This window comes from Peromyscus leucopus, chromosome 3, assembly GCF_004664715.2.
Source record: "Peromyscus leucopus breed LL Stock chromosome 3, UCI_PerLeu_2.1, whole genome shotgun sequence".
NCBI classification, from domain to species: domain Eukaryota; kingdom Metazoa; phylum Chordata; class Mammalia; order Rodentia; family Cricetidae; genus Peromyscus; species Peromyscus leucopus.
The window spans coordinates 3,513,036-3,526,128 of NC_051065.1; the positions used below are offsets into that span (position 1 = coordinate 3,513,036).

The following is a 13,093-nucleotide window of genomic DNA, read 5'->3' on the forward strand; positions in this document are numbered from 1 at the left end:
CATACAGTTAGAGTAGGCATTTGAAATGAAAGATGTGGAACTTTACATTCAACTTTACACTTCTAATATCAAGTATGTTTTATGTACTTACACTACCAAACCCAAAATAGTCTGTAGCTTGAGTTTTCCAGCCTTGCCCACAGTCAGGACAAATCTTTGTCACACGCCAGTCCCACAGCCGCTCAGACCCAACCAAGTAAACACAGAGACTTATATTGCTTACAAACTGTATGGCCATGGCAGGCTTCTTGCTAACTGCTCTTATAGCTTAAATTAATCCATTTCCATAAATCTATACCTTGCGACGTGGCTGGTGGTTTACTGGCATCTTCACATTCTGCTTGTCATGGTGGCAGCTGGCAGTGTCTCTCTGCTTCCACCTTCTGCTTCCCAGCATTCTCCTCTCTCCTTGTCCCATCTACTTCCTGCCTGGCCACTGGCCAATCTTTGTTTTATTTATTGACCAGTCAGAGCAATTTGACATACAGACCATCTCACAGCAATAGTCTAGACAAAAATTAGAATTAGAAGACAGTTATCTTTATATCCTCTTTCATAGCTAATGTTATAAAATTATAGTAAAATTTAGAGAGTTAAAAATTAATTTTAAAATCTTCCAAATTGTAGCTGGAATGCCATTGGGACCTATGTAGCCTGGAGCATCACAGCACTTTCCAGCTCATCCTGCAATGTGCATGCTTGGTCATTTACAAGTAAAACATGCTGCAGTGAGTGTTTATACATATTCATGTATGCAAGTGGAATATGTTAATATACATATGGGGAGTGTTAGGAACAGATATTAATTAGCAGCTTATCTTAGCTGAGTGAAGATCAAAACCTTCTCTATGTTTACTCTGCTCTATTTTAACTCATTGCCATGTTTTGATTTCCAAATACAGGACAGTCTCTGATTGTGAAGTTACTGTTTAACAACTGGAGTTGACCAATAGCTTATAGTGGGGCATTCCCCAATCTTGGCAGTCCTAAGACCTTTCCTTCTACCATGATTCTATCTGACATGAGGTGGTACAGCCAGAGTTTCCCTTGCCAGTTTGGCACCATGTTGCTTAGACTTTCACTATTCAGGACTGTGAGTTAAAATAACCACCTTTCTTTCCAAAAACATTTATCTCAGGATCCTAGGATAACTATCTCAATGCCTTCTGAAGGGAGACCCTGATGGCCTTCCAATAGGCTTCATCATTTAAATGTTGGTCACCACCTCCTTGAATCATGGAAGGCCAACCTTGCAACATAAGAACCCGTGGAATTACAAGTACAGCTCTTGGTTACTATAACTTTGACTCCAATTACCTTGCAGCATGTCCTACATTTGATAAGATATCTATTTTGGGGTCAGAGGTCATCGAGGTCTCTGCTTCTTGTGACAGTAGAGCTAATGCAGAGTGTGTTTTTTTATCCAGGGTCATTATCTGATCAGTCATTTGAAAAATTTTTAAGCCTTTCTATTGCCAGAATCATTAATCCCACATTAGTTTTATATTCTGAAAAAAAAAAATGAGTTCCAAACCAAAAACAGTTAGGTCCTTTCTTAAAGATGTATACTTGAAAGATTTTTCCCTAAATATTCTCAGAGAATATCATATTCCAAATTCTATTTTAAGGTTATCTGTTTTTAATTTTCAGTAATTTTTAAATTAAAACCCCATTTATACTTTAACCTGATGCTCGTCACTAGTAAGAAAATCTTTAAAAAAAAGAGGATCAGTATTTCATGTGTCTGAGAGCTTTGTCTGCATATATGTATGTGTACCACATGTATGAATGGTATTCATGGATGTCAGAAGAAGGCATTAGATCCTCTGGAACTGAAGTTTGAGACCCTGGTGAGCACTCTGTGGTGCTGGGAAACCAAGCCCAGGTCCTCTGCATGATCAGCAAGTGCTGTTCACCACAGAGACTCTTCTCTGTGGAGTAACTTTAACTATTTGTGTTAATTTAGGAAAATGTCTGACACAGAGGAGCATGTTGATCCTGAGAAAAAAGCCGAGTCCACAGCAGAGAGCGAAGGTACTGCTGATGTTATCAGTATCCCTCGTCCTTTTGAAGAAGCAGAAGAGTCAGATATCACTGTAGAGGAGGAATCTGAAATTGAATTCACCACCGAGAGTGAGGAAACAACAGAGGGGCAGAGTGAACGCACCATTTCCACTGCAAAGTCCTATGAAGCCAAAGCCAGGGAAGAGATTGTGTCCCCTGAAAATACTGCGTATTCTCAGGAAGAACAGACCCTTGTGGATTATCCGAGGCCGGAAGATGAGGAGATGACATTGCTGAGTAAAATAAAAGCTTCAAAAGAGACTTTGCAGAAATCAATAAGTGAGGCTTCAGCAACAGGTATTGGCTGTAGGAGACCAGACGTTCTGTTTCTTTGTTTCAAAGGGTAATTTTTGTTTAATTTAAAATTCACTTGTGAGGTTTAAAAGTTCAGTTTAAAGTGTGTGTGTGTGTGTGTGTGTGTGTGTGTGTGTGTTTCAAATAGAATAGAAATTAAATGTATCTAGGAACCTTGAAAAATGGGAACAGGTTCTGAGTAAATTTATTTTATATTTTTTGGCTTGGAGATTTGGCATTAATTATTGTACAAAGCTAGCAAGATACAGCATGGAAGTGGAATCCAGATCCTCATTTGCATTGGGTATTTCCTTATATACCATGGTGTGTTTACATTTTGTTTGCTTGTCTTTGTCTGGCTGGTACACAGTATATAGACAGCTCAGGAAAACACATGTTGGCTTTCATTGTAGGTCCGTTTTAATGACATACATTGAACATGTGGCTGTCCTGGTGGTGCTGCCAGTGCTGGTAACAGAGCAGGGGGCAGCAGCACAGTGACTGCATCCATGCCGACTGCTCTGATCCTTCTTTGCCAGTGAATTTTGAGGATTTCCACCCATAGCAAAAAGAAGATGGGATCTGACTTACCAACTGTAATAGCATCAGCGATGAGGACACAGAGACAGCTCACACAGTCATCCTCACCATCTAAAGAGCTCCTGTAATCTTTTAAGGGCCTCATTCAACTTAAGCCAAACCAGGATTTGTAACTTCAACACAGAAGCGAACTTCAGAACAAGCCAAAAATGGTTCAGAGTTAGGGAATCTATTAAAGACATTACACTACAGGCTTTAAGCATGGAGGTTGGAAGAAAGAGAGGCTCTCAGGGGAAAGGAAGCTACACCAGAGAGTGTGGGCATGGACTCTCGCCACAGAGTCCTAATTAATTGTCTTACCACTTGCCATAGGTACCATTTCTGTGGCTTTCAAGTTACACTTCAAAAGGTTGCTAAGAAACATTTATTTCCTTTTCTCTTTCATTTTAAATTACATTATAGGATGGCTTCAGAGACACATTGGGTGGAATTACAGTCTGATAAAGTGGAGCCAGGAGCCCGTAGGATTGCATAAAGGGGTTGATTCAGTGTGTGTCTTTTTCTCTATGTACGGGGTTTCTGGTGAGATTCCTGGAGGACTGCAGGCTTGGAGCTGGGGTGGGAGAAAGGCTCTGAGCAGTTTCAATTGTACTGGAATCCTTGCTTCTCACCCACTGAAAAGCAGTCTGATAGGTCAGGGACTCCTTTTCCTTTTCATGTCCCTATAGTTTCCCTGTCTTTCTATCCTACCTCAACCACAGGTGAAATGTGGCTCTAGAACACAGAGGTGGCAGTTCAAATGATACTGTGCCTGCACAAGTCACGAATGACAAGGAACAGGCTGGGAAGATAAAGTGAGCCAAACTCGCCAGACAGAACCCAATAGCTCTCAAAGTAGTGACTCCATGTGAATTTTTAGTGCCATTTTGGATATTGCAGTAATTCCTGACACTGTAACTTATACCACAAGCATAATGATTAAAAACAAGCAAAAAAAAAAAACCCAAAAAAACAAACAAACAAAAAACCCATGAAGCTCAATCCTAATTGGTCTTAACAATAAAAACCAATCAGATATGAAGGGTGAAAGCTGAAAGATCAGAGAAGCAGAACAGTAGTCACTAAAAACTTCTTATCTCTATGGATCTTCGGATTGAATGGGGGAAGATCTTGTCTCTATAAATCCTGAGACTGAATGGGGAGGGAGATCCTGTCTCCACCTCCCTAGTGCTGGGGTAAAGGCATGAGCCTCTCATGTGTTGGGATCAAAGACTTGAGACTCCCAAGTACTGGGATCAAAAGTGTGAGCCTCCCAAATGCTGGGATTAAAGGCATAACCCTCCCAAGTGCTGAGATTAAAGCTATAAACTTCCACCACTCGTCTCTGTTTCCTTTTTAGATTGGTTCAATCTCCTGCAGCCTAGGGTGGCCTTGAACTCCTGATCTTCCTGCTTCTACCTCCCAAGTGCTGAGATTAAAGATGTGAGCCACCACTGCCTGGCCTCTATGGCTAACTCGTAGCTGGCTTCACCCTCTGATCTCCAGGCAAGCTTTGTCAGAACACAAACAAAAATCATGCATTTTCTCCTTTTTGTCTAAACAAAAAGCAAAGATTTTAACTAACACAGAAAAACTGTATACAATAAGTACAATAACAATATGCAAACATATAAGGCAATAATTACACTAACAATGTCTAATCCATTAGCATTTGACAAATTCAGAGACAATGCTCCATTATCTAAACTATTTTGGTGAGTCCAAAGTGTTGTACCTAATTCACTTTCATTCTTAACTTTCATCAACAACCCCAAACTATCTTTTTATGTTTCTCAATCTTATGCACTTTATACCTCTTTAGTGTGTTTCCTTTCTGAGTCTGGTAACAAGGAAAACTATAACTATCTGGTCTTCAACTCCATCAGAGACTTGAGTAAACAGGAAGTATAGAGCAAACAGCTTCCAAAAATAAGAAATGACAGAAATAGCTGGCTGCCTGGAGAGTTACGCAAGGTTCTTCTGCAATGTTGGGGTATCCATCATTGACCAGAATATCTGACAGACTTTTCTATGAAGCAGGATTTTTGAAGGATTGTCCCACTTTGTCTTGGCAAAGTTCTGCAGTCACTTTCTTTTCTGTCCTGCCTGTCCAATTTGGACAGCATACTGTCAGCAGTCAAGGCAATGGCAATTTCTTGCTTGGTGGCTAACTTTTGCCACAAAGAAAGTAAACTCCATATGGAGTTTTCTTTAATGCCCATCATCTTCTCTGAAATAGATTAGTGCTACCAGGAGCAGACATGTCTCATTGTCATTTAAAAAAAAAAAACTTATATTATTAAAACATCTTAAATGCCATATTCTGTAGATTTCTGAAGTGTTTGAAGACCACCTGTTTATCTAAAACATATCTCTTTTTGACCTTGAAAGCATACCTAAAATGACTACAAGTTTGATTGTAATAGGTGATTAACTACTAACCTGCATTTCTTTTCTTTTTTTTTTTTTTTTTGGTTTTTCGAGACAGGGTTTCTCTGTGTAGCTTTGTGCCTTTTCCTGGAACTCACTTGACAGCCCAGGCTGGCCTTGAACTCACAGAGATCTGCCTGCCTCTGCCTCCCGAGTGCTGGGATTAAAGGCGTGCCCCACCACCGCCCGGCACTAACCTGCATTTCTTTTTATCCTAAATAGCTTGTAATAATAACGTTCAAGGACTAGAAATTTATATTACATTGTTAGATGAGCTGTATAGGTACAAGAATAGAAACGCATGTACAGTATAGTATGTTCTAACTAAAATAACCTTAAGTTTATATCAATATACAAAAATCCATATCAGTGTAAAAATATTTAAAAATAGTAGTTGCATTTTTGGTTTAAAAGTAGATTCAATAACCTACCTCTTTATCCTATCATTTTTATAACATATATACAGTATAACAAAAATAATCTCAAATTTGTATCAATATACAAAAATTTGAGACAATGTAAAATATTTAAAACTAGCAGTTGCTTTTTAAAAGTAGATTCAATAACCTACCTTTTTAAAAATCCTATTTCTGTATTCCCCTTTTTCTCTTTAGAACAAGGTCCCTGAATCTAATCTCCTTTTTTCAGCTTTTCCCTGACCATTACCAATAACAACTTGTAACCAATCACCCTAAATGATAACAAATATCCATAACTCGCCAAACAGCCAAAAACCAACCACCTGACCTTTTGAGAATGTTGGCATCATGTTCTTAAAATTACTTGCTGCTGTCTAGGGGCAATGGCATCTTTAGGGACCCTGAAAAAAATTGGGAAAATTGTCAAGTCCTGTGAAAGCCAGCTGTATAATTTGTTGTCCAGTCTCTGTGTAATGGAAAAGTACAGGGCTTGTCTCAAGTCCTAACTAGTCTGTGAGGGTGGATCATCTTAGCCAGCCATCTTGAAATTGTTCTGATCAGTTTGTAGTCCAAAGCTGATCTTTAGGTGGTGTTTTTCATTTTAGCAGCATTACCATAATCCCAAGTGGAATCATGGTGGTGAGGTCCCATCATCTTTTTGGAGACTTCAGAAATTGCATTAGGTCAGATTATTTCTTTTTTTGGTAATTTTTTTCTGAGTAGTTTTCCTTTCTTCTTTGGATGCTTACTTGTCTAGAGGTCTTTAAATTCCTCAAGATGGTTGTTTTTATTTTTCTGGAAAGACAAAAACAAAATGCTCCCCAACCCTAACTTTGAGGAGTTTCCCCTTTGGCAAGTTATATCTGATCAAATGAAAAGCATTTGATAGTCTTATAAGTTAGTTTAGATTGAGTGGTCACGCTGTTTGATGAACTATCACCTCTTCTAATCAAGAGGACTCTCTTGTTTAAATTTAATCTTTTTTTTTTTTTTTGGTTTTTCGAGACAGGGTTTCTCTGTGTAGCTTTGCGCCTTTCCTGGAGCTCACTTGGTAGCCCAGGCTGGCCTCGAACTCACAGAGATCCGCCTGGCTCTGCCTCCCGAGTGCTGGGATTAAAGGCGTGCGCCACCAACGCCCGGCTTAAATTTAATCTTTATCAATTTTGATATATGGTTTCTCCTGAAATTTTTGTTTTATTTTCTGAAGCTGTTCTATCACCCAGAGCAGTATGTTTTTTTACTATAGGCATTAATTCCTTTCATTGTTCTGGAAAGGAGTTTCCCCCATGTTGACAGGAAAAGACCAAATTTGACATGGGGGCCTGTGAGAGGCCCCGTAGGTGTTTTCCAATGGCAAAGGGCTACCTTGTCTGGCCCTTGTTGATCTACATTCACTGGTCCAATGTCTGCCTTTTCCATGCCTTCTGCATACTCCAGAAGGGAGAGGCCTTTTGTTTGGATTATTCCTAGATAAAACATTGTTTCTAGTACTGTCCTGTCTACAATCCCTTGGTGACCTTGTTTGCTACAGTTAAAACATTTGATGTTTTGATTTTTCTTCAAGCCTCTGAAAATCACTTCTCATATCTAAGCATCATCATGGTTATGAGATTCAATATCTGTCATTTGGCAGTTTCTGTAAGGTGACAGGATAAATTAAGGTTGGTTGTTTGAAAACCTTGGGCTGTTCCTCTCTAATTTTATAATGTGATGGTGAGTTTGGTTCTCCTTTAAATTCCTCTGTCTGGGTCTGAATATCTCTATGATCCATTTTAATAAGTTTTTCTAAGGCCGGTATCTTGGCACTTATATCAACCAACTTTTTTAGAGATAAACCAAGAATTATCCAACTCACGATAAAGATTATCAAAATGATAATTAACATTATGTTAATCCCGGTTAAATTGATTATCCCCTCATTTAATTGTTTTATTTTTAAATGATGCGTTGCATATGTATACAGAGATCTAACTCCCTCCATCGTAATAGTGTTTCCCATTTTTTAACATGGGAAAAAAAACCCTCTCTCGCTCTCTCTCTGTAACTAATTCCCCCCTTTAAGAATTCACGATTGTCTCATGGAATCTGCAGTCCATGGCAGGGAAGTATGGCAGCAGTCGAAGCTGGAGCAGGTGGCAAGGCAATGACCTAGTATGGCAGCAGCCTGAGCCTGCGGAGGGGGTCCAGGGAAAGCCCACAACACACTGGGAGAGGGAAGAAGTCAAAGAGCCAGTATCTGCACAGGGAAATGTGCAAAAGCAGTTAACGCCAGTGGTGTTTGGAGCCCAGGTGCCTGTGGAGTTTGCTGCAGAGAGGCTGCAACAGAAAAATCCCAAACTCGCTCAGAGGCTTGGGAAAAAAAGAAAGGAAAACCTAGCTGGCAGGCAGGAGGTGATTCTGATGGGAGCCCTTGAGTACAGCTCTGGTGCGTGCAGCCACTAGACTTCTTACCTCTATGCATCCTCAGAATGAATGAAGGGCGAGATCCTTTCTCCATCCATCTTATATTCCTGTCTCTACCTCCCTAGTGCTGGGATTAAAGGTGTGCACCACCACCACCACCACCACCACCACCACCACCACCACCCAGCTCTGTTTCTCTTTTAGACTGGTTCAATCTTCTGCAGCCCAAGGTTGCCTTGAACTCCTGATCTTCCTGCTTCCTCCTCCCAAGTGCTGGGATTAAAGGTGTGTGCCACCGCTGCCTGGCCCCTATGGTTAACTAGTGGCTAGCTCTGCCCTCTGATCTCTAGGGAAGCTTTATTTGTCAGGACACAAAGTATCACACAACAAACCCATGTCCTACTTTCCCCTTCTCTAGATATAGGTTGTTGATCCTTCCTATATTTGATGATGACCATTTTTCTCTCTTTTTGTTTACAGTAAAATTTGTACTTGTTCCTGTAGCCCAGGAAATCATAATGCCTGTTAGAGTTGATATTCCGTTTAGATATCTCAAGGAGCACTTTGCACGCCTATTACGTATCCCACATTATGTACTGCAAATAACACATGCAGGTAAGTTTGAAGGCTAATAAATTTATCAAGACTGTTCTGATTTTAACACTTAAATTACCAAAATCTTTGATTTTACAACTATCTTAGTATTTACTATTTCAGCATTACAATGAGGTTACACCACATTAGTTCATTAAAAGCATTTCTATATGCACATGTTTTAGTCTAGATTCTTTGGATATAACTGAACATTCTCAGAATCATGAAGCATTATTCCTGTCTACAAGCCAAGCAGGGAAGCACTACACAGGGGTGGTTTTCACACACAGTGGAGATGCTTTCATGGCAATCAACACTCACACTTGAATATTACAGAGGAAGGAACCTGGGTGGCTATAGGGCATTTCAGTCAATAACAATGAAAATTCTTGGGGTAAGTTCCAAAGGGGTGGGGAAACTTGGTGAAATTTTGAGTGAGTGGAGGGGAAATGAACAAAAATGGGAGGAGGAGGAGGAGAAGAAGAAGAAGAAATAGAACACAAACACAGTTTCTGAATTTTTTATACATTAAAGTAAATTTCACAATGTAAAATTTACTTACATTTTGTGGATGTTGTTGAAAGTCTCTGATTAAGTTATTCAGCCTCTGTGGCAATTAGATAAATTCTTTGTAACTGTGGTAGTCTACATAGCTGCCATGTTTATACTGGGCACACATATGAACAAATCCTAATGTTTCCATTAAAGTGTGTTTTTTTTGTATTGACTTATAACAATGTTACAAATAGTTTCCAGAGAATGAATTTAGTTCTAAATTAAAATTTAAAAGCCTAGGGTAGTATGGTAGTTCAGCAGGTCAAAATACTTGATGCCAAGCCTTAAAAACCTATGGTCTAGCCCTGGGATCAAGTGATGGAAGGAGAGAACTGACTCCTTCAAGTTGTCCTCTGACTTCACTCCTGTGCCATGACATGCACACACATACATGCATGCAAACACACACACAATGAGTAAGTGAATAAAAATGCAATAAAAGTTTTAAATCATACAAGAGTGAATGAATGGCAAATGTTAAGATGTATTGAAATAACCAATTAAAGGTTGATTGGGCAGACCAAACTGAAGTATAGAGTGATTGATTATCAACAAAAATGATAACAATCACAATGGTTGAGTTCTTAGCATGCGTTAATATGTCTACAAAATATTCTGTTTATTTCATCATTTAATTTACACAACAACCCTTTGAGGGAGATATATATTTTTACTATTTGGTAAGTAAACTCAGGGAACTCCTATAAAGTCAATGTGCTAATAAGTGGCTGAGTTTGAAATGTATGACACCAAAGAGGGAAGTTTAAACTCCAGGATATTAACTCAAATGTGAAGTTTAAAATTGGAGGCTATAGAGATCTTAGAGATCAAGTCAAGGATAGTGATACTAACTGTCATTGGTGTTTTATGACTGGTCATTCTTTTTATAGTTACCAGTACAACCTCTGGGTAGCAAGTTCATGTCAGCACCAAAAAAAGAAATGTGAGAGTCTATGCTAACCAACCATCCTGCAAAACAGGTGCCTTCTTCCAGCATAAGGACTGTAGCTCAAGCTTGATGAGTCTGTGCCCACTCTAGAAAAGAGAGGAACGAAGAGGGCTCAGGGAATGTGTGTTAGTTTTCTATGACTGCTGTAATGATTAACATAACTGAGAGGAACAAAGTAAACTTCCTTTATCGTTCTGGAGGGTGGAGGTCCTATGTCATTTTCAGTGGGATCAAGTTCAGGTGTCTGTGGGGCTGCTCTCTATCTGGGGTATCTAGAAGGAAATCCACTTGCTTGCCATTCCTGCTCCTAGAGTTGCAGGTCCGGCATTCAGTGCTTCCTTGGCCCTTCATCCATCCCCAAAGACACCTATTTCAACAGATCTCACTTTGCTTGTGTCACACTGCCTTTTCCCCTGAGTTAAGTCTTTCTTTTCCCTTCTCTAACAAGGGCGTATGTGATGCAGGGCACAGCTAGACAGTGAGGATTAGCTCCCCATTTCAAGTCCTCAATCAAATCTGCAGTCACTGTTGCTCTGTAAGGTTAGGTCCTAAGGGTCAGGGCATGGGCTACTCTTAGTGCCACTGTACAACCTGTCACAAGTAGATTCACTCAACCAGGAGTCTCCTGATTTGACTAGACCAGCTAGGGAGCAAGACCCAGGATCCTCCTCTCCACTGCTGGGCTTACAGATGTGTATTCTGGGGATCTGAATTCAAGCCCCCATGTTTGTGCAGCATGTGCATTGACAACTGGGCCATTCTTAGCCCTTTATTGTATTTTTATATCCCATAAACCAGGAAAGTATTAGTTGCTTAACTGAATACAGCAGTGGCAGTGCAGACCAGGAGGGAATGAGTAGAAGTTGAAGCAACATAACAGAAATATGAAGTGATGTATTGTGAAGGCTGTCTCCATCTGACATTCGTTGTGTATGACTCTGGTGGAAGAGGAAGGGAATGAATGATTCCTTGGAATTCTAATCAATGCTTTTCTGTGCTGGAGAATGGAATGACTAGTAGGGAGATCTGCTTGCTTGTTATTCCAGCTTCTAGAGTGCCAGATCATGCTTCATCCATTTGGACATGGTCTGTTGTTGTCTTTGTGTAAACATTTAGTACATGGTTCTGCTCATACTATATGATGGTTTTATTTTCAAGTGTTTATAGAGTTTCGTGGTTATTAGATATTTGCATTTCTGAAAGATTGGCTAGTAGTTTTATTTATAATGCTACATTGCTCATAATAAATCCAGTAACAATTCCTATTATGGAATTTTACTTATTTTATTTAGACCTATTTATGGGACACAAGATGATCATGCAGAGTTAATCACATAATTAGCATTTTCATCTCCTTAGACAGAGTCTCACACTGTAATCCAGCCTAGAAGTCACTATATAGCTTTGGTTGTACTTAAACTCTTGGGTTGGTAAACCTTCTTCCTCAGCCTCTCCCTTGCTAGGATTACAGCCATGATCCACCATGACTGGATTTATCTTTAATTGATATGTAATTACATGCATATTTGAGGTATGGCATGATGCTTTAACAAGATTCAAAATATGAACCAATTAAAGCAAAACAAATAAAATTTCCATCTATCTTCTTGTCTATGCAATATATTAAATTGTTTTGAACTATGGTTACTGTCTTGTGGACTTTTCTGTACTAACATTATAGCATGAGCTAGATATCACTAATACTGCATCTAGTAATTTACTGACCTGTGTTCCTACAAGTATTTTTGATACTTTCCATTTCCTTTAAAAAGGAATGCCTGGCCGGGCGGTGGTGGCACACGCCTTTAATCCCAGCACTCGGGAGGCAGAGGCAGGCGGATCTCTGTGAGTTCGAGGCCAGCCTGGGCTACCAAGTGAGTTCCAGGAAAGGTGCAAAGCTACACAAGAGAAACCTTGTCTCAAAAAACCAAAAAAAAAAAAAAAGAAAAAAAAAAAAAAGGAATGCCTGGTTGATCACTGCATGTAACTGGGACTATAGTTAACAGCATGTATTACATACTTGAAAATGACTAAGACAGTAAAACTTGAGTGTTCTCACCGTAGAAAGTAAGTGTGTGAGGTATTGGATTTGTTAACTTGATTTGACCATTTTGCAACCTGGGCACGTGTTGATTGAAGTATCATTTAGTACAACTTAAACATACACAATTTCCTCAATTTAAAGTAAGGATGAACAGAAACAACCCTTTCTTTGCCATAAAACATATTAACACTTTCATTTTCTCAGGAATAATTGTTGGGAACAGTGAAAGTCTAATCCAATACGGAGTTAAGCCACAAGAAATTGTGCAAGTGGAGATATTTTCCACACATCCCGATCAGTATCCAATCAGGAGAGTGGAAGGCCTGAGTGAGGGCTCCCAGATCATCACAGTCACCATACAGACGGGTGAGTCCGCGGACGTCTTTTAGACGGTGTTTAGAGTGCCCTTGGGTTCAACTTTCCCTCAGTCTTGGTTTTCATCTCCTCAGGCCCTGATCGCTATGAGGAGGTAGCTGTGGAGATAGTAAAATCTGACTTCCACAAGCCATTTCTCGGTGGATTTAGACATAAAACAACAGGAGTAGAATATCACAATGCCGGAACACAAACCATACCTAGAAAGATTCCTGAAAAACCCAATCGGTTTTGTAGGGACACCCAGGTAATATTTTTATTGTCCCATTTATGTGTGTGACATTATAGAATCTGCAATTGTCCCCTCAAAATTTTCTAATTTTGCCACAACTGGAACGGCTTTGGGATTGACTTTATTGGGTGACAGGTAATGAAGAACAACAGGAA

General features: G+C 39.6%; 1 protein-coding gene across 1 annotated transcript in view; it reads left to right on the plus strand.

The window, feature by feature from the left end:
• Iqub (IQ motif and ubiquitin domain containing) overlaps positions 1 to 13,093 on the plus strand; it is a 72,972-nt gene that overhangs the window by 3,638 nt on the left and 56,241 nt on the right. Inside the window, exons 2-5 of the mRNA XM_028872976.2 lie at positions 1,967 to 2,361; positions 8,670 to 8,804; positions 12,536 to 12,697; positions 12,781 to 12,953. Coding sequence (XP_028728809.1) covers positions 1,971 to 2,361; positions 8,670 to 8,804; positions 12,536 to 12,697; positions 12,781 to 12,953 — 861 coding nt within the window. The 5' untranslated portion in view covers positions 1,967 to 1,970. The remainder of the gene's footprint in view (positions 1 to 1,966; positions 2,362 to 8,669; positions 8,805 to 12,535; positions 12,698 to 12,780; positions 12,954 to 13,093) is intronic.